This window comes from Schistocerca gregaria, chromosome 1 (assembly GCF_023897955.1).
Source record: "Schistocerca gregaria isolate iqSchGreg1 chromosome 1, iqSchGreg1.2, whole genome shotgun sequence".
NCBI lineage: Eukaryota > Metazoa > Arthropoda > Insecta > Orthoptera > Acrididae > Schistocerca > Schistocerca gregaria.
In genome coordinates, this window is record NC_064920.1 from 759882494 (window position 1) to 759905631 (window position 23138).

At 41.0% G+C, this 23138-nt stretch overlaps 1 protein-coding gene across 1 annotated transcript in view; it reads left to right on the top strand.

Moving 5' to 3' along the window:
• The window catches only part of LOC126267969 (ATP-dependent 6-phosphofructokinase-like), a 368583-nt gene that overhangs the window by 19342 nt on the left and 326103 nt on the right, over window positions 1-23138 (top strand). Inside the window, exon 2 of the mRNA XM_049973318.1 lies at window positions 14685-14836. Coding sequence (XP_049829275.1) covers window positions 14685-14836 — 152 coding nt within the window. The remainder of the gene's footprint in view (window positions 1-14684; window positions 14837-23138) is intronic.

Here is a 23138-nt window from a genome sequence, read left to right on the forward strand (position 1 = left end):
ACAAAGAGGTTGGATCACATTCCACTTATGATATAGTAACAGACTCTCAGATAATTCACAATTAGTTCTCCACAGTCATCAAGGGAAGTCTGTAGTACTGTTATCTTAATAGGCACACAAAACCAACTCATCTTAACATCTTCGCAGGTTGTGCATCTATCTCTTAGCATCAAGGAAAGCTGTTAAGTTTTGATGAATTAATAACTTGAACATGTAAGAAACATTTAATCACTGTGCTTGTCATATGAACAGCTTGGCACTGGTGCAGGAAGTTCCAGGGATTGGGACTGCTTCTTGTAGCATGCTTTTCAGGCAAAACTCAGGACTGCGGCAAAGAGACACAGGACAGAGAAAACTCTTGTCATAGTAATCTTACAACTCATGATGTGGTTTTTGATGTGCGATGCATCCTCTGCTGTAATGCCTGATTGTCTGCCAGGGCAGTTGAATGGCGGGCATGAGTGTGTTGTAGTGCATCACCACACAATAATCCTCAAGCAAGAGAGCTGGGTGATGGACACAGTGGATGTTTCTGGGGCAACAGTTGTGTCAGTGGGGCCAGGTCCACTGACAATGGCGGAGGCAGCAGTGTGGTATGCAGTGGCTTCTGGGATGCCACGATATAAGCTGAGCCCAATGGTGACACCCAGTCATACTGCCAGCGAGGCAGGGGACTGTGGTACACTGCAGTCAGCGAGCGTAGTCAGGTATGCTGCAGTTTGGGGGTGGGGGCTGGTGACAGATACGATGATGTGCTGCTGCTCAGGCAGGTGGCACACGGTGGGAAGTGCACAGTGCACCCTACATGTGTGGCATAACACACGCTGTCCTGCAAAGATGCTGCACATGCCTACCACTGCTGCATCTTGCTTGTAGACTGGTCACATGTTGCGGTGAGGTCATGTGACAATCTCACATGGCTGGTGACAGGTGTCTTGGTGTCAGAGGCATGGTTGCAAGTGTCTTGGTGTCAAAGGCGTGGAGCTGGTGCCTTGCAATTGAGTTGAGGAGGGCCAGAGGGCGGCTCCAGCAGCAAGGATGAAGTGGTCGGTGTCATGGCAGCTCTGCAGGAACAGGTGGTGGTGTAAACAGCAGAGCAGAAGCTGTCCTCAGATCCAAAGCACTGCCCATCAGGTCAGTGGTGTCGCCGGGGTTAGTTTTTCTACCACTCGGTGCCACCTCGATTTTGAAGGCTGGCAATGCACAAGGGCTGGGGAAGTTGAGCGTGTACATTGGCACCAGTTGTTCATTGGTGACTGTGGTGATAGTGCCACATTGACATACAGAAAAGGTTTTTTTCTCAAGCTTGTGGACAACGTGTGGGACTGAATACTGTGGGTGAAGTGGCAGGGGGCTGGCATTCACCTTGAGCATGACATGCCTGCACTTGTTAAGGTCCCATTGCACAAAGGACATACAGTCATCTTGGCGTTGAGGGGGTGCTAGATGCTGGGGTGCCATGCAGTCACACAGCTGGGTTCGAAGGCCAGGGCGCAGGTGGTGGGTGGCAGAGGCTGGAGCTTGACGAAGTCACTTGAAATGGTGAGCAGCATCCTGTACATGACCTCAGAGGTGGACACACCCAAGTCAGTCTGTGGGCCACCTGTAAGCCAAGGATAGCTAGCAGCAGGATGGATGACCAATTTGCAGGTTTACAGGTAAGGGCAGCTTTTAGGGTCCTGTGGAATCTCTACATAATGCCTTTAGCAGGAGGTTGGTAAGTGGTTGTAAAATGGATAAGTGTACTGCAAGTTTTGGTGAGTGTCTTAAACTCTTAACAGGCAAGATGTGATCTATCATCTGTGGTCTGTCATGACATGGTAGCGGCACCCAAAATGCTAGACTCAAATGCCTATAAAAGCCTTGGCTACTGTATCTGCCATGATGTCGGCCAATGGGAAGCCTTCTGGCCAATGAGTGAGTCTGTCAGTGATGGAAGGGGGCCTGCAGTATCCATATGGAGATGGGAAAAATGGTGGTATACATGGGGGGAAAGAAGCGATAGGTGCTTGTATATGATGGCCTCATTTAGTGTGCTGACACTGGAAGAAAGGATTGGACCCATTTTGGTGCATTCCCGCTGGATACCAGCCTGGACAGAATGCTCCTATACAAGGGCCTCAGATGCACAGACAGCAGGCTAAGTCTGTACCGGGAACTGCATGTCATTTGTGGTTAGGGCCAGCTATGCAGTCTTAACAGATCAGGATTGGCTGCCTGAGAAGCATCTGCAAAAGTATTGTCAGTGTGAGTGGTGAGGGCACAGGAGACACTGAAGCTTTTGCCAGTGATATTCTGTGCCTTCTGTTGGTTGTGAACTGTGCCATATGCTCCCGCTGATGAAACTGCTTAGGGGAAATCTGTGTGCTTCCCTTTTGACAGTAACCTATTGCAGTGGTTTGTGATTGGTGTAGACCATGAAGGGGCATTCTTCCACTGTTGTTGTTGTTGTCTTCAGTCCTGAGACTGGTTTGATGCACCTCTCCATGCTACTCTATCCTGTGCAAGCTGCTTCATCTCCCAGTACCTACTGCAACCTACATCCTTCTGAATCTGCTTAGTGTACTCATCTCTCGGTCTCCCTCTACGATTTTTACCCTCCTCGCTGCCCTCCAATGCTAAATTTGTGATCCCTTGATGCCTCAAAACATGTCCTACCAACCGATCCCTTCTTCTAGTCAAGTTGTGCCACAAACTTCTCTTCTCCCCAATCCTATTCAATACCTCCTCATTAGTTACGTGATCTATCCACCTTATCTTCAGTATTCTTCTGTAGCACCACATTTCGAAAGCTTCTATTCTCTTCTTGTCCAAACTAGTTATCGTCCATGTTTCACTTCCATACATGGCTACACTCCAAACAAATACTTTCAGAAACGACTTCCTGATACATAAATCTATATTCGATGTTAACAAATTTCTCTTCTTCAGAAACGCTTTCCTTGCCATTGCCAGTCTACATTTTATATCCTCTCTACTTCGACCATCATCAGTTATTTTACTTCCTAAATAGCAAAACTCCTTTACTACTTTAAGTGTCTCATTTCCTAATCTAATTCCCTCAGCATCACCCGATTTAATTTGACTACATTCCATTATACTCGTTTTGCTTTTGTTAATGTTCATCTTATATCCTCCTTTCAAGACACTGTCCATTCCGTTCAACTGCTCTTCCAAGTCCTTCGCCGTCTCTGACAGAATTACAATGTCATCGGCGAACCTCAAAGTTTTTACTTCGTCTCCATGAATTTTAATACCTACTCCAAATTTTTCTTTTGTTTCCTTTACTGCTTGCTCAATATACAGATTGAATAACATCGGGGAGAGGCTACAACCCTGTCTCACTCCTTTCCCAACCACTGCTTCCCTTTCATGCCCCTCGACTCTTATTACTGCCATCTGGTTTCTGTACAAATTATAAATAGCCTTTCGCTCCCTGTATTTTACCCCTGCTACCTTCAGAATTTGAAAGAGAGTATTCCAGTCAACATTGTCAAAAGCTTTCTCTAAGTCTACAAATGCTAGAAACGTAGGTTTGCCCTTTCTCAATCTTTCCTCTAAGATAAGTCGTAAGGTCAGTATTGCCTCACGTGTTCCAACATTTCGACGGAATCCAAACTGATCCTCCCCGAGGTCTGCATCTACCAGTTTTTCCATTCGTCTGTAAAGAATTCGCGTTAGCATTTTGCAGCCGTGGCTTATTAAACTGATAGTTCGGTAATTTTCACATCTGTCAGCACCTGCTTTCTTTGGGATTGGAATTATTATATTCTTCTTGAAGTCTGAGGGTATTTCGCCTGTCTCATACATCTTGCTCACCAGCTGGTAGAGTTTTGTCATGACTGGCTCTCCCAAGGCCGTCAGTAGTTCTAATGGAATGTTGTCTACTCCGGGGGCCTTGTTTCGACCCAGGTCTTTCAGTGCTCTGTCAAACTCTTCACGCAGTATCGTATCTCCCATTTCGTCTTCATCTACATCCTCTTCTATTTCCATAATATTGTCCTCAAGTACATCGCCCTTGTATAAACCTTCTGTATACTCCTTCCACCTTTCTGCCTTCCCTTCTTTGCTTAGAACTGGGCTGCCATCTGAGCTCTTGATATTCATACACGTGGTTCTCTTCTCACCAAAGGTCTCTTTAATTTTCCTGTAGGCAGTATCTATCTTACCCCTAGTGAGATAAGCTTCTACATCCTTACATTTGTCCTCTAGCCATCCCTGTTTAGCCATTTTGCACTTCCTATCGATCTCATTTTTGAGACGTTTGTATTCCTTTTTGCCTGCTTCATTTACTGCATTTTTATATTTTCTCCTTTCATCAATTAAATTCAATATTTCTTCTGTTACCCAAGGATTTCTAGCAGCCCTCGTCTTTGTACCTACTTTATCCTCTGCTGCCTTCACTACTACATCCCTCAGAGCTACCCATTCTTCTTCTACTGTATTTCTTTCCCCTATTCCTGTCAATTGTTCCCTTATGCTCTCTCTGAAACTCTGTACAACCTCTGGTTCTTTCAGTTTATCCAGGTCCCATCTCCTTAATTTCCTACATTTTTGCAGTTTCTTCAGTTTTAATCTACAGGTCATAACCAATAGATTGTGGTCAGAGTTCACATCTGCCCCTGGAAATGTCTTACAACTTAAAACCTGGTTCCTAAATCTCTGTCGTACCATTATATAATCTATCTGATATCTTTTAGTATCTCCAGGGTTCTTCCACGTATACAACCTTCTTTCATGATTCTTAAACCAAGTGTTAGCTATGATTAAGTTGTGCTCTGTGCAAAATTCTACTAGGCGGCTTCCTCTTTCATTTCTTAGCCCCAATCCATATCCACCTACTACATTTCCTTCTCTCCCTTTTCCTACACTCGAATTCCAGTCACCCATTACTATTAAATTTTCGTCTCCCTTCACTATCTGAATAATTTCCTTTATTTCATCGTACATTTCTTCAATTTCTTCATCATCTGCAGAGCTAGTTGGCATATAAACTTGTACTACTGTAGTAGGTGTGGGCTGCGTATCTATCTTGGCCACAATAATGCGTTCACTATGCTGTTTGTAGTAGCTTACCCGCATTCCTATTTTCCTATTCATTATTAAACCTACTCCTGCATTACCCCTATTTGATTTTGTGTTTATAACCCTGTAGTCACCTGACCAGAAGTCTTGTTCCTCCTGCCACCGAACTTCACTAATTCCCACTATATCTAACTTTAACCTATCCATTTCCCTTTTTAAATTTTCTAACCTACCTGCCCGATTAAGGGATCTGACATTCCACGCTCCGATCCGTAGAACGCCAGTTTTCTTTCTCCTGATAACGACATCCTCCTGAGTAGTCCCCGCCCGGAGATCCGAATGGGGGACTATTTTACCTCCGGAATATTTTACCCAAGAGGATGCCATCATCATTTAATCATACAGTAAAGCTGCATGTCCTCGGGAAAAATTACGGCTGTAGTTTCCCCTTGCTTTCAGCCGTTCGCAGTACCAGCACAGCAAGGCCGTTTTGGTTAATGTTGCAAGGCCAGATCAGTCAATCATCCAGACTGTTGCCCCTGCAACTACTGAAAAGGCTGCTGCCCCTCTTCAGGAACCACACGTTTGTCTGGCCTCTCAACAGATACCCCTCCGTTGTGGTTGCACCTACGGTACGGCCATCTGTATCGCTGAGGCACGCAAGCCTCCCCACCAACGGCAAGGTCCATGGTTCATGGGGGGAGTGGAAATACTTGACCGCCTCATATATAAGGTGAGGAACTTGCGGTGGTATATGGCCCAACTTTGCTGTGGCAAGGAGAGATTAATGGAAAAGAATGTCAATGGCTGCCAGGAATGTTCAATGCATTGTTGAAGGATGGGGCCCGGGGCAGACTGACTGGTGTCCATTACAATTGCCACCAGGGTGGTCAGGTGGGGGTGTGCAAAGAGGGCAGCATGTCTGAGGTAATGTTTTGTTTGTTTGAAACCCTCCATCTTTTACACCATTCAGGTTAAGGGTCTACTGCCTTTAGTTGTGTCACCAAGAAGTGTGGCAGTGATTGTTGCTTGCACACTTGCAGAATTTTTGAGGTGGCACCAGAAAAAAAGTTTGTCATTCTGAGGAACCTGCAGTATTCTTTGAAGTTTGCGGAAGTGAAAATTTGGTATCAGACTGGGTATTCTTGTCCATTGAGCAGGATCAGCAGATGATATCCTGTGTCCAAGAAAGTCAGTCTCTGGAACACCAAAGAAGTACTTCTCCAGATTGATGACAGCTCCTGGCTCTTGCAGGCAGGAAAATACCTCCTGGAGGCACCGATAGTGCTCTGCGAGATTGTAGCCATAAATACCATCCAAGTAGGTGAAACAACACAAAACACCATGTAGGACGTAGGCATGTCCTGATCTGTGTAATGTTGTGGAATCCGAAGGGCATAAATGCACTTTCAAGAGCCTGAAGGTGCTAATTAGTGTTGTCTTCTCCACATCCTCTGGGGTGACTAGAGACTGCACAAATGCTTGTGTGGAGTCTGCTTTGCTGAAAACAGTTGTGCTGGACAGATTATCTCTGTAGCTGCGAAAGAGGATAACTGGATAGTGGTAAGGGCCTATCATAGCTGTGCGGGAATGAAAGTTGCTGCACGGGAGCCATGTGCCATCCTTTCTTTTTTTTTTTTTTACTAACTGTGGGGTGGAGGCCCATAGGTTTTTTGAGGGGTGGAGCACACTGGCGGCAATTGCTGCCATGATTTGGATCTGCATGGCACTTTGTTTAACTGGTAGAAGGCAGTGGTGGAAACAAGTGACCGCTATGGTCGCAGGTTCGAATTCTGTCTCGGGCATGGCTGTGTGTGATGTCCTTAGGTTAGTTAGGTATATGCAGTTCTAGGTTCTAGGGGACTGATGACCTCAAATGGTAAGTCCCATAATGTTCAGAGCCATTTGAACAATTTTTGAAGACAGTGGAGGTGGCAGAAAATCGTAGAGCATGCTGTTGTTTCAATGTAGTCAGTGTATCAAGATGCAACTCCTAGGTGGCGCTGAAAGAACAGTTGAGGAAAGTCCGAAAGGTGGTCAACAAAAGAGCCAGAATATGATTGCGTGATGGTGATATCACTGATGACACAGCAATTCACCAGGTTGAGGAGGATGCTGTAATGAGTGTGAAGTTAGCACCATGGATACGATCCATAATGTCAGCTACTATAAAGGTCCATGTGAAATCTCAGTCGAGGTTGAGGTCAGCGGACTGGGTGTGGGACCAATAGGTTGTGGTCACAGAGCCATTTGCTGTGTCAAGGAGGAGGAGACATAGGTGGTGGGAAGGTGTAACAGTTTTATGGAGATGGATGGAAAGGTTGGAGCCATTGTCAAGAAGGAAAACTGTCAGAGGGGAGGAGCTCTGATAATCATGGGCGAACAAGCACTGAGAAATAGCAGAGCAGCTAGGAATGTGTAAGGCCAGCATTGTCATAGGCACATTTCATTTTTTATCTGGTTGCCACCAGTGTTTCGGGACCATGCGTATGGTATCTGACAGTCTGTGGCATCGCAACCAAAATGCTCATGGTACCAGCAAAGATCGCTGGCAACCGAAACATCCCAGCCACCACTGTGCCATCGACTGGCTGGTTAGGGGGTGGGAGGGGGAAGAGTGCTTTTGCAGGCATTCACACTGGCAGTCATATGCATTGTGAGGCAGGGACGGGCACAGTGGGGGGGTTGGGTTATGTGCGCGATCCAGGATGGAGGTGAGCTTGCCCATCTTGCCAATCATGCAGGTTATAGTGATCGGAGGTGCTGGAAGAACTGTGAGGGCCACATGTTGGTGCATTTCTCTGATGAAAATAGTACACATGTGCACTACATTTTCAATGTGAGCAGCAGCATTATCAACCAATCTCTTAGGCTACAAAATCTGCCTGACTGTGACGTCAGTGATGATATCACAGGCCCCTGTAGTGACCAAACGCTTGAGCTGAATGACTGTTAGGACAAATTGCCTGGAGTCACTGGTAATAAAGGAGCCTGCAAATGTTGCCTTCACAGAAGCAAACCATAACTGGAGGTTGGAAGAGTTGAAATGCAACTGGTGGATGGTGGTGTGGGTCAGTTAGTGAGGAGCTGTGTGAAGAGGCGGTGGCAGTGTTAGCAAGCTGTACACAGTGGTTTACGAATGTGTGGGCACTGGCCATATATGATTGCAGATTTGGGGACTGGGAGGATTTAGGTCACCAGCCAGTGCTGAACTTGATAGTAGTGGTAAACAGGGATTGGACTTGCTCTGCTGCGTGCCACTTCATTTGCTATGCTGGTGTTGGAATGGTGGTATACTGTGCTGCTGAACATTCACAGACTGGTGTGGTTATCACTAACCAGATGGTGGAGAAATTTGACTTAGGTGGTCATTTGGTGCGCACGCACTCTGCACCAGGGCACCAGTGTGGGAATTTGTTTCTCGCTGAACGCAAGATGCAGGTACAGTAGTATTGCTAGGCATTTAGGGTAAAAGGAATGCTATATCATGGAAACATGTCGTGAAAGAATGCCCATATATGAACATTTCCAGTACTGAAACATTAACAAGGCAGTATCAGTTGCATAAATTACCAAAAATGTCTATGAATGAGCTTTGGGGCTGGAAACCAGTACTTGCCTGAAGTACCTACTGTCTGCCAGAAGGATCAGTTAACAGTGTCTTTAGACTACATGAAAGGACATTGTTAATATTTGTGCGGTACAGCAGAGGCGATTAATATAATACAGGAATCAAAGAACTATGGAGAACACCAATAACTGGATTGAAATGGGTAACATGAGTGTAGATAATCAAACAAAACTGAACAAGGCAAAAATTTATACAATTACTGAATTGAGAATGTAGTGACTAAACTAGTACAATAACCAAAGCAACTTCACCAAACGATAATGAACTTTTGATCCGTAGCAGCACTAATCTAACAATGTTCGGATTTCATCTCAAATGGCTGCAAGCTGATCACCTAGTTCACAAAGGGGTCAGATCACATTACACTGAATGTGTTGTAACAGACTACATGAAGTGGATACTCAACACTCGGAAAGGCCACAGTGAGGTGGTACTGAATCATTCATGCCCCAAAATATCGTGTCAGTCCTGTGACAGTTAGTTCTATATAGGTGTCAAGGGAATCCTGCAATGCTGTTAGCTTATTAGGCACACAAAACCAACTCACCTTTGGCATACTCACAGGTCATGTGTCTATCTTGAAACACTACAGCAAGCCATTAAGTTTTGCTGAATTAATACCATGAACATGCAAGACACGTTTAATCACTGTGTTTCTCATGCAAACAGCTAGACATTGGCGCAGGAATTGTCGGGAGTTGTGAGTGCTTCCTGTACCATGCTTTTCAGTAAAAACCAAGGGGCTGAGACAAAGAGGCATGTGGCAGAGAAAACTCTTGTCATAGGATGCTTACAGCTTGCCATCCATTTTTTGCTGGGTGATGTGTCATCTGCTGTAATGCATGAGCATTTGCTACAGCAGACAGGCGGCAGGCGAAAATCGATAGTCATGCATCACAACATAACCATTGGAGGAATGTACTGCATGCTCTTGTTTCAAATTCTTGTTGGAATAAATAATGTATATTCATTTTGTGATACTTTCAATCCTCCTGAGCTATAGGTGAGGAGTGTTACTCTCAACTTAACAAAATATATGAGTTATTGCTTATTTAGCTGATAACGTAGCAAGCAGCTGCTGGTAATGTACAGCAGACGGAGTGTGTCTGATGCAGTTCTGTATGCTTTATATGCAATAACAACTACTTTATACATCATCTCAACAACTGTTTATAAATAGATCCAGATGGCAAAGACAGATATATGGACCAGCCATATTTGCAGCCCCGGAGGATTTAAAGCACTCAGAATTTGAAAATGTTCATGAGCTACAAAGATGTTATGTTAAGACAGAATTTCTAAATTTTGGGTAAATAGCATTGTGCCAGGATATACCAGTCATGGATTGGATTGAGAAATCAGGTAGATTGGTGATGAGATGCTATATTTGCTAATAAATTATTCATAATCACAGTTATTTTAAATTTATGGATTAAAAGATATAGTTTTTGGTATCACTGGAAGATATTTTGATTGAGGGAGTTGATGGCGGTAACATGAAAGCTAACAAAATGAGGAGAATAACTTAAAATTTCAATTAAGGTTCCCAGTGACAGAGATTTGTATCCCAGAGACAGACATTTGAGAAACAGAAATGATTAACTGCACTGGAAGGTGTATGTGATTGTGTGAGTGAAGTCTGGAGTGATCATTCTGAGATGGACAACTTCGTGTCAAAAATGAAAGAGACCAGTGATGGAGCTATGAATTGATGAAGGGTTGTGTTTATTCATGGTAAATTCCACCATTAATACTAGGACCTGCATGGTGGAAAAGGACCAGGAATGTTTAATAGATTGATTCAATGCCAACTATAACCTTTATAGATTTGTGTTTTCGATGAAGCACAGATTATTGATAACAAAATGTTGCTTATCGGGTAGTTTACTGCCAGTCAAATTTTTAGATTAACCCTCTCTGAAAAAAATATTTATGAATGGCAGTAACATGAGCACAGTGGGCATTATGGTGAGGAATTCCAGTAGTTACCATCTTGTAGAACAAATAACATCTGAGTTCTCCAGCTACCAGTCAAGCCCAACTCCAGGAAAGATACTTCATTGTTGGGGGAAATGGGATTCATTTCTTCAGGTCTGTCATCTTTCTTTCTTTCTTCAATGCTGGCCAACTATTTCTATTTTTTCTTTCTTCCTTCCCCTTCCACTGCTGGTAGAGTATGAATCTGCCAACCCGTTTTTAGTCATTCCTTATGAATAAGGCAACTTGAGAACACAGTTTATACATTGCCTGAAAAGAAGAAGAAGAAGAAGAAGAAGAAGGAAAGAAAGAAAACAAGAAGCATTTCATATATGTACACACTACTGATGGGTATGTAAATTATTAGACTTGCAATTATCAGTGACAGAATGGTCACCAAGTGCATTAGTGTTACTCATGTGTAGTGTTGTCACCAAGTATAGTACGGTATGTAAAGGGCATGAACAATGTCAGATATTGAGTGACCACTCTTATGGTCACAAAGATGCCACATACACATGTGAGACAGCATTATCGACATCTGACCAAGATTGAAAGGGACCTCATTGGGTTTGCCATGTCAAATCATGTAATATCAAGATTTATGGGACATACAGATATGGTAGCGGCCTGATGCTGGACTGTATGGAAAGGTGAGGGGAGGCATACTTGTCATCTAGGTTACAGTCGACCTAATCTGACTACCACAAAGGTGGATCATGGTATTGTGCACCAAGCACATAATAATCATGTCCACATCTGTGCTTGCTTTCCAAGAACAGATAATGGATTCTCTGCAACATTCTATGTCATCTGATACCATTTACTGGAGACTGACAGCAGCCAGACTATGGAATTAGCATCTCATGTGGAGGCTGCCGTTAACACCACAACAGATATGGCTGTGTTTGAAGTGGTGCCGTGACTAGGAATCATGGACTGCCAATGAGTGGCATTGCTTTGTGTTCATCAATGAATCACAGTGTTTCACTACCTCATACAATCATCTTCAGCAAGTATAGTAACAACCTGTGAGGTGGTCCCATTCTTCCAATGTTTTGGGGAGGCATAACAGTGTTATTTCTGGTGTCATCATCATGGTGTAGGCAGCTATCAGTTATGACTTTAGCTCATGGCTGGTATTGACTGTGAGGACTCTGATGGTACAATAGTATGTCATGGACTTCCTGCGTCCTGATTCCTCATTTGCTGCCTCTCATACAGCAATATCATTGTACCATTTTTCAACAGGAAATTGATTGTCCACACATGTCATGTACCTCTATGACCTGTCCCTGCCTGATGTTGAGACACTCCTGTGGCCAGCAAGATCCCCAGATCTGCCCTGACAGAATATGTGTAGGATCATCTCATATATCAACTCCATCCCAGTGCCATTATCCATGAGATCAAGGACTAGTTACAACAGGTTTGAGCCAGCACGACTCAAGAGAGAATATAACAGCTTTATGGCACCTTCCCAACTGAATCAGTGTATGCATCATGGCCAGACATGGTGCAACATCATGCTGATAAATAGGCTTGTACTGCCATGTTCCACTGAAATAACATTGACTACCATCTCAAATTAGAAAGATTCATTTTGTTTCCTTCTGCCCTTCTGGATGCTTTACCTATTCTGTCAGACATTGTATTATCTTATCTCTATCCCACACTCATAACTTTAGAAGTGTAAGAAATTTTGCACTTCTCAGAGGTATACTGTGTCACAGTTGCATGTGCGAAATGCTTTGCTTCATGTATGTAAGAGTCAAGTCCAACCAATGCCCTACATTACCATCCATTTCAAATGTAAACCAGATATGTGTTTTTGGTAAGTTAAACTAATCTCTTCAAAGCAACAATATTCTCTTCATTAGGATCTGTACCATACAATGTCTATAAAATATGCCCATAATTTTGCAAATCTGTTATCAGTAGTTGCTCCTATTACATGTAATATAAAAGATGCTCAGTAAAATATTCTTGACCGAAAAAAATGTGTCAGGCTCAATTTAGTTCAATCAAAAGAAGTTGAATGAATCTCTCACTATATTTATTGATCCTCATTGTCATCATCATCATCATCATCATCATCATCATCATCGACTTGAACAGTTTCCAGCCTCTGGCCAGGTCTGTTTGGGACATAAGCCTCTACATTGTCTTCTGTCTTGCCATATCTACGTTTTCACCTTGGTCCAGACTTCTCCTTTCTTCTGGATGCATTCCTCCAGTCCTTTCAGCCATCTGTCTCGTGGTCTTCCTCATGGTCTCTTTCTTTCCAGTTTCATCTCGTGTATCCTCCTGGGTATCCTCTTCTCCTCCATATGCTTACCATGCCCATACCATCTCAGCCATGATTTCTATATCTCCTCCTATAATGGTTCCTCCTTCATTAACGCTCTGATACTCTCATTTCTTAACCTGTCTACCTTGGTCTCTTCAATACTGTTCCTCAAGAATTTCATCTCACTAGCTTGTACTTCGCTTTTTCCTCTTCCTACAAGTAGTAAAGGAAAGGATCCCAAAGGATTTGTTGATTGTAACATTTAAAATTTTTGTGCTTATGTAATTTTTGAGGCTGTGGAACTGTGTAAACTAATTTGTATGATATATTAAATGGGATGACTACACTAAATCATTTTTCATTTTTACTCTTCCAAGAGTTTGCTTCCTTCAGAAGAATTCCCTGTTCCATACAATCAAAATTCTACAACAGATTGTAGTATATCCGAAAAATGCATTCTGTTGTTAGGTGCTTTCAGAATTTGATTTGTAAAGGGAATATAGCATTGCTACTTAGTATGCCTCCCTGTGAAACCACTTCACAGTGGCTAAAGACAATCATTATATCTTTTATGCTTCCCAATTTCTGTGTGTTATTTGATATTAGAGTTCAGAATATATTTAATTTAAGAGAAATTATCTCTACTTTAATTGCTTTATGAAAAGCCACAGCTCACACTACATTTCCGTGCACAGTGGTGTAGATTACTGTATCAAAAGAAGATGAATGAGTGTTGGAATTAATTTTCATTATACATAACTCACACTTTTTTCCATTTTCCTCAGTGAGCTTATATATAGGATGTCCCAGAATGTTTAACCTGATCATAAAACAGGCATTACTATTTATTTATGCCATACATCTGTGATATCCTGCTTTTATTGTGTTGACAGACATATTAAGTTTCCAAGATGGTGTGCTTCAATTTATGAATCTCTCTCTGAGAGTACCACTGTTGATTAAAGAATAAAATGGCAGCATCAGTTTAGGAGAAAGTACAATGTGTTGTGTGGCTGGATAAGACAAAAATTTCCAATCAGAATGTGACAGGGGTTCAGTATACTTACAGGAAATGAACCAAGTATTTTGAAATGTGGATACAGTTGAAAAGAAGAAAATCAGCAACTGATCTGCAGAGACTATCGACAACATCTGGACAATGTTTACATGATCACCATGTGTCCAGGAGTCTTTGGCTGAAAAATTTCCAAGTTAGTGTATTGGAAGATTGTGAGACATTACACATTGCAATTTTGCTATTGGGGATATATTGATACCAAGATGGGTGTCACATGTATTGGATATGCTCACATTGCATGATCACATCATTCAAACTGTTGAAAGTGTCATCCCACAAATGTACAAAGTTTTGGCATGAGATAGAGTACCATTTGGATGTTTTGCAACTAAAAAGTTTATTACTGTGTGTATGCATGTGTGAAATACTTTGTATCAATTTTAGTTATAGAGCTATGATCACTTTAAATCATGATAAACTTTCTAGGATGCCTTAGATATCTGACAAAATCACTGAATACCATGAACCAGACTGTAAGTGTTAGTCATTAATAAATGATAACTTGTTCCTGATGGAAATATTGATATCTGTGTGTGTGATTTAGGAAATGTATTTCAGAATTATACTGTATGATAAATGTTCTAAAAATATAATAACTTATATGTAACACAGCAAGTTTGAACATTAACATTAAGATGTTGAGAACCACTTTTTTATGAATACTTTTTCATTGTGCTCTCTAGGGATGAATGCTGCAGTACGTGCAGTAGTACGTTTTGGTATATATCTTGGATGTAAAGTTTACTTCATAAAAGAAGGTTATCAAGGAATGGTAGATGGTGGAGACAATATTGAGGAAGCTGGCTGGGCGACAGTTTCGTCCATTATACATAAGGTAAACTGCCAAATGTAACTGTTCTTTATAATTTATGTTAGGTGGAATGCTTGGTTCATCAGAGTAATTTTTGAAACTTAGACTGATTAAAACTGCAGGCCAACTGATTGATTTTTCTCTTTGTATTTGTTCCTGTTTTATTATGTTATGTCCGTATCTGTAGCTGAGCATTCAGCATCAACATGTTGGACTGCCATGCAGAGTTCCTGGGTTCAGTACCCAGTACTGACAGGTATTTTTTCTTTGTGAGAGGACTGGAACAGTGTGTACTAAGCCTTATGAGGCTACATGAGGAGGTATTTGAGTTAGAAGTAGCAGTTTCAGGGTCTGGGTAGCTTAGAATGACAGGATGAGTGATACGTTGACACCATGCTCTTCTGTTTTATCAAGTAAGTACCTTTAGCAAGCAAGGAGCTTGTCAGCAACTGAAAGTAATGATATCTGTTTCACACCTTTATTTCATCTAATCATTTGGAAAACTCTACCTAGGTGGTGAACTGAAGGTACTGTATTGTAGTGCATTCTAGAGAGAGACATTTAGATACTTACTGCAGAGATAGAAATCACAATGCCAGGAACAAATAAGTTTCTTTAACACTCTGATGCATCGAAGCCTAATTGTGAGTTATGGAGACAGGATTCAAGACTGGAGATTCAGCCAAGCTATTGATTCTCCTCATCATAAGAAGTAGAACTTGAAAATCATCTGGAAGTTGGTACAAGTTCCTGAGGCTTAGCTTTTTGAACCTTCAGAAAACCCATATAGAACAGTGCTTTGAAGTGCTATGCCCCCAAATATCTGTTGCATTTTAAGTTGCAGCCTTAAGTCTACTAACTGTTTGGAAAACATCACTTGATATTAAAATTTCTATACACATTGACTCATTTTAATCTGTGTCGAAAATATTTCAAAATGCTTTCTGGTAACTTAAAATTTTGCACTACATTACTAAAAATCATATTTTAATATATCTTTTACGATGGCTACACCTCAGAGCCTTTAACTACAATCTGTGTCTGGTCATACTGAATGCTAGTCAGGGACATGTAGTCTGCGCAACTAAATACTGTAGATAGTTTTAATCTGTTTACTGGCTTTACAAAAACCAAGACATGTTAGGATTTCTGCCAGATTGGTCAGCAAAATTATACTTTCAAATTCATTGAACACTTCTCACATGGCTTCTCTTATGTTCATTCTTGGCTTTGTTCAACTTTTGTGTAGGAGACTTTGACATTGCTTAAATCTGTGAGGGAGATTTCTTTCCTTTTATAGCAATTTTATATCATGGCTGTTGAGCCAATATGAGTTTCTCTCATCCATTACACCCTTACTTGGCATGTACATATCTGAAGTATATTGAACAATACTTTTTAATTTTGTCAGTCAATGCTCTACATCTTTTTCCCCAGAGATGAATGTTTAATGTTCATCTCCTGCATGATCTGCAGTCTGTCCCCTGTGTTCACTTCTTAAGCAAACATATGTTCCCAACTTACCACTCTTTTTAATACCTGTAGCCATTGTTGCCATAACACTCACATGGTCACAGATTTCCTGCTCTGCTATACCATACTTGAAAAGTTTGAGTTTTTTGGTTACAATGAAATCTTAGGTTGCAGATACATAGAAGATAATAAGTATTCATTATCCAAAGTGTTGTGTTGCTAAAATGTAGGAAAATAAATGTGGTTTATGATATTACTTATTATGTTATTATTTCTTGTTGCTATGCAAATTTGAATAATGCTGAAAGCTGCATTTCATTCACAATGTCCATAAATGAGTAGATAACTGTTAAGTTCAAGTGTAAATGTTGTTCTTCGTATCAATAACAATGAAAATGAAGATGAAGGAGATAATGTTTATACTGAGCTTGGAAGAATGATAACATAAGTTAACTGTGACATCAATACGTGTTGTGTCTGGAACCTGTGGTGATGGGCAGATGTGCAATATTCAAGCCAGAGTGTCATATTCACTCCTCCCCCCCTTCCCTCCCCTGTTCTTTCTTCCTCCATAATCTCAACACTTACACCAAAATCCATTTCATCTGGTCCTTCTCAAATCAATGAACCACCCTCCTACTAGATGTCAATCTCCACATTTCAGGTGGCTTCATAAATATGTCTGTTCATATCAAGTGTTCAACCACCAACAGCACCTCCAGCCATCATCAGTTCCACATCAAAAAGTCTCTTCCATACAGCTTCGCCACACAGGAATGCTGCATCTGTGATGGAAGGCAGGAGTTGTTGAAATGTAATGATAACCTTCCAGAACCTTTATTGACAGATAATATTCTATACATCTCATTCATAAACAGATCTCCTGTGCCACCTTGTCCTCAGGTGCCAGTAAACCTGGTATCCAATGCCCAACAGCACTCTTCCGAGTACACAATATCACCTCCTTGAAACGTTCAACAACATCCTTCTCCAGGGCAATGTCATTCCCTTAGGTGAGGGATACCCTGTGCAAAATCTTGCCCACATCACCAAAAGTAGTGATCAGCCATCCATCCAACCTACAGAATATCCTTGTCCATCTCTGTTCCAGTTGTGCTTCCTGTCATACACACGAGTCACTTCCTTGTGGATGACCCAGCTACAAGACTTCTCCCATACACCCATTCACCACCTCATATCACAGTCCTGTTACAGACATTTCATACCTTGTAAAAGGCAAGAATGTGTGTAAAAGCAGCCATCTTACATGTCATCTGTGTTGCAATTACTGCACAGCATTCTATGGGGGCATGACAGGTAACAAATTGTCTACTCACATGGGTGGGTACTGCCAGACTGTGGTGAACTGCAAACTTGACCATCCAGTTGCCAAACATGCTGCACACTGCCACACAAATTTCTTTAATAGCTGCTTCACTATGCATGCTTCTTGGATACTCCCTTCCAACACAAGCTCCTCTGAAGCATGCGGGTGGGAATTGTCTCTCCAGTATATCTTGCATTCTCACAGTCCCCCTGGCCTAAACCTCAACTAGCCTGTTTTCCCATTGCCTCACGTTACTTTTTCTCTTTTGCTCTTGGCCTGTTGTATCTCTGCTGAGTCATTTGTCTTTCCCACCTGTGCCTCATACTACCCCACTCCCTCTCCTTGCCTCATGCATCCTTCTCTACCTCCACCTCACATTCATCAGTCCAGGCAACTGCTCTCAGTAATTATTAGTATCACAATTGCCATGGTAGTGTGCATCTAGGTGTCTGTGTGGTCTTCTAGAAGCAGAGCTGTGATCTCTTCAGCTTAAGAAAAAACCTGATGTAAAAACCCAAACGCAATGATTGGTCAGAAGCCGTAGCACACATACACTGGTGTTGTTATGCTCTTGGAAGTAGGTCCTACTTATGTATTAGATATCTTATTACTAAGTTACGTTAAATGAAACTTTTAAGATATCCAAATGTATTAACAGCCATCAACATTTTTCTTAATCACGCTTTAGGTATGTAGCTTTTATTTCAAATATTGTGCACGGTCACAGCTTCTGCAGCATTGTGCTCTGATTGTCGCACTGATAATGCGCAGTATGGAATTGGCTGATGCTGTTTTCTGTTCCGTAGTGAAACATCTGCAAGGAACATGGTTAAAAAGTGCTGAGAAATTGGCTGTTCTTAATGTTATTTTTTTCAATTTACAAAGATAGTGGGCTTTGAAGTTTTCCCAGTGTTCTATATACTGCAGTTGATAAATGAACTCAAACCGGATGTGTAGTTGGTAGTGTAATGGAGTGGGAACCAAATGCAGTTGATTGTGCTGTGGTTCAAAACTCCACCATATAATTTTTTTCTCGTTCAATTTGAAATACCTACATTTTGTAATTATAAAACTCATCATCATTTTTTATGAATAACGCATGACTTCTTGTTTCTAATTACATATTGGACTCGAAATTCTTGTTTCCATTTCCAATACAAATTCTTAATTATCAGTGCTTTATGAAAGACTGTTCATAAAAGTTGTTGAAATTTAATAATAATAAAAAAACCAAATCCTTTTTATTTGGACTATGCCCATTGTTTTATACCACAGAGGTTGATACATGTCTTAGAAACATGAAAAAGAATAATTTTTACAGTATCAAACACATTGCACAAATGCTGCGTTTTTGCATTTGGTAGTGTACCATTACAATATGGACTTAACATAACTGATCTGGAGCCAAGCTGTGGGATTTGGCCTGAGAAGTAACAAGACTGTTAAGCTGCCACATGTTTAACTAATGCTTGCAGCTTTTTGACACATCACTGCCAAACGCTGGCAGGATATAGAATGGATTGTCATAAAAGAAGAAGAGAAAATGCTGTGCCTGGTTGGCTTCATAGATTCTGTTGTTGATAGACTCATTAACAACATATCAGGTGACACTTCCAGAACTGAAATGTATTTCTTTGTTTCGGATAAGGAAGGAGCTAAGAGATTACCAGATGTAAGAGATTACCAGATGACTGACTGTAAGTAATACCTTCAGTGGCTTCAGTATTTAACTATATGGTGAAATCCTTCAATACTCTCTTATGTTACACACAGCTTATTCAGAAAAATTACCCTGTGGTTAAGTCCGGAATTTTCACCATTCTTGTTTTTAATTACAATAGTACATTACCTAAAAATGATAATATGTTGTGGTTTTCATGTAGTCATGTAAGGAGTGTATTGTGGGAGATTTGGAGTGCAATATTTCATTCTGCTTAAAAATAAAATGACATGTGAAACTATTGCTCCTCTGTTCATATCTTTTCAGCTGAAAAAAGGCCGTGCTGTCCAAGTTAAATGTGCCAGTAAAGCTGTTGTCCCATATTATTGCCAAGTTGATGTGCGAGTAAAGCAGAGCACTAAACATACCCTTATTATTGTACTTGACAGTACTCGAGACAGCTTGGCTGCAGTCCCACGTGAAACAGAAATCCAATGAGGTTTCCAGCAAACATGCAAGAATACATAATGCAATGTTTACATCAGGTTTATTCTTATGGTGAATTGATTATAGTGCCTGAAAGCTAGTGAATACTACATTCTGCAGGGTACCACATTAGATACTAGCACCAAGTACTAGACTACTCATTGGTGTCTCCCAGTTGTCATCTATTTTTTCAAAGCTGTTGCAACTTCAATTTGTATTGTCAGTACAAAATCCATTGTGACATGGTTAAGATGTGTCATGTAAATATCTCAGTGGGATGTGTCCTCTTCAAGAAAAATCGCAATAGTGGAGACATATGTATCCACTGATTCATTTAAGGAAATGAGAGACATTTTGCAAAGAAGTTTTCTGACATTTCCATACTAACAAAGAGTAGTATACAGTATTTGGTGACAAAGTGGCATATTACCATGTCAGCTGCTATTGCCATTTCAGCAAATCAGATTGTGGATCCCATATTTTTGAAACAACAGTAAATACTGCTGTGCATATGTGATTTTAAACACAGTTCACCACCCAGGAATATATATATATATATATATATATATATATATATATATATATATATATATATGCACCCTCCCACCACCACCTACTCCAGTCCTGTAACCCAGAACGTGTACACAATCAAAGGAAAGCCACGTGTGAAAGCATCCATGTGATTTACCAACTGACCTGCCTACACTGTGACGCTTTCTATGTGGGAATGACCAGCAACAAACTGTCCATTCGCATGAATGGACACAGGCAGACAGTCTTTGTTGGTAATGAGGATCACCCTGTGGCTAAACATGCCTTGGTGCACGGCCAGCGCATCTTGGCACAGTGTTACACCGCCTGGGTTATCTGGATACTTCCCACTAACACCAACCTATCCAAACTCCGGAGATGGGAACTTGCCCTTCAATATATCCTCTCTTCCCGTTATCCACCAGGCCTCAATCTCCACTAATTTCAAGTTGCCGCCACTCATACCTCACCTGTCATTCAACATCATCTTTGCATCTGCACTTCCGCCACGACTGACATCTCTGCTCAAACTCTTTGCCTTTAAATACGTCTGCTTGTGTCTGTATATGTGAGGATGGATATATGTGTGTGTGTGTGTGTGTGTGTGTGTGTGTGTGTGTGTGTGTGTGTGCGCGTGTGTGTGCGCGTGTGTGTGCGCGAGTGTATACCTATCCTTTTTTCCCCCTAAGGTAAGTCTTTCCGCTACCGGGATTGGAATGACTACTTACCCTTTCCCTTAAAACCCACATCCTTTCATCTTTCCCTCTCCTTCCCTCTTTCCTGACGAAGCAACCGTGTGTTGCGAAAGCTCGTCCACAAGACATTATTGAGTGGAAATATGCAAAGTACATCAGGAGGCTGATCCGTTTATTCCCAGTTATTGGAATGAAAGTAAATCTAATCTAATCCAAGATTAGCGATTATATGAAGAGCGAAAGAAGCTGAACTTATTTGTTTGAGAAGCACAGTAATATGTTTCTTCCATTTCAAGTGGTCATCAATGAGAACACCCAAAAATTTGGAGAAATCTATTCTGTTAACTGAGCCCTGTTCATATGCTACATCAATTGTCAGTATAAAGATGATGTAACTGACCAAACAAAAGCGCTGGCAGGTCGATAGACACACAAACATACACACAAAATTCAAGCTTTCTCAACTAATGGTTTCTTCGTCAGGAAAGAGGGAAGGAGAGGGAAAGACGAAAGGATGTGGGTTTTAAGGGAGAGGGTAAGGAGTCATTCCAATCCCGGGAGCGGAAAGACTTACTTTAGGGGGAAAAAAGGACGGGTATACACTCGCACACACACACATATCCATCCACACATATACAGACACAAGCAGACATATTCAAAGGCCTTTGAACATCACTGTTCTTTGCGAATTGAGATGAATTATTTGTAACGAATTTCATTAACAAATATATGTACTCTGATGGTGCAGTTAAAATACCTAACTCCTAGAAAAGGTGCCTACACGATGTCCTTGGGTGAACACCACTAATTATTCTCACTGCTCTCTTTTGTGCAATCAATACTATATGTCTAAGTGGTGAGATACCCCAGAAAACTATTCCGCAAGACATTATTGAGTGGAAATATGCAAAGTACATTAGGAGGCTGATCCGTTTATTCCCAGTTATTGGAATGAAAGTAAATCTAATCTAATCCAAGATTAGCGATTATATGAAGAGCGAAAGAAGCTGAACTTATTTGTTTGAGAAGCACAGTAATATGTTTCTTCCATTTCAAGTTGTCATCAATGAGAACACCCAAAAATTAGGAGAAATCTACCCTGTTAACTGAGCCCTATTCATATGCTACATCAATTGTCAGTATGACACTATTTAGTGTACAGAACTGGATATTGTGAGTTTTTTCAAAATGAAGGGAGAGCCCATTTCTGAGACCACTTAATAATTCTTTGAAAGACATCCTTAACAATATCTTCAGCTGCTTTTTCTGGAGTGGCATTTGTTATAATACTTGTGTCATCTGAAAAAAGTACTAGTTCTGCTTGCTGAATGTGAAGTGGGAGGTAATTCACATGTATAAGATACAGCAGATGACCTAAAATTGAACTCTGTGAGACTCCCTTTGTGGTCCCTCCCCATTCACTAGAATTTACCACCCTCCCAACCATGTTTGTGCTATTCAACACAAATTTTTGTTTTCTGTTCATTAAGTGTTATTAAAACCAGCTGTGTGTATAGCCTTCAATTCCATAAAACCTGAGTTTTTCTAGGAGTGTGACATGATCCACACAGTCAAATGCCTTGGAGAGATCACAAAAAATACCAACTGGTGATAATTTGTTATTTAGGGCCTGTACTATTTAATGGGTAAATGTGTAGATAGAATTCTCAGTCGAGTAACCCTTCCAGAATCCAAACTGTGACATGCTGAGTAAATTATTTTCACTTAAATGTGAGACTACTCTTGAATACATAACTTTTTTGAATATTTTAGACAATGAAATCAGCAATAAGATTGGTCTATAATTATTTGAGTCACTCTAGTCCCCTTTCCTATGAAGAGGTTTGACAGTTGCATTTTCCAATCTGTCGGGAAAAATTCCCTGTGCCAGTGAAGCATTACATATATCGCTAAGGACTCCACTTATTAAATTAGAATAACACTTCAGAATTCTGTTGGGGACTCCATCAACACCACATGAGCTCTTGTTTTTCAGTGTATTTATAATTCCCGTAATTTCAGTGGGGGATGTTGGTGCTATTTCTAAAGGCCTAAAGTCTTGGGGAATGACATTTTTAACATTTTTTTTGCTTCTTCAAGTGAACCCTTCAACCCTATTTTTGCTGCTACATTCAGAAAGTGATTGTTAAAAAT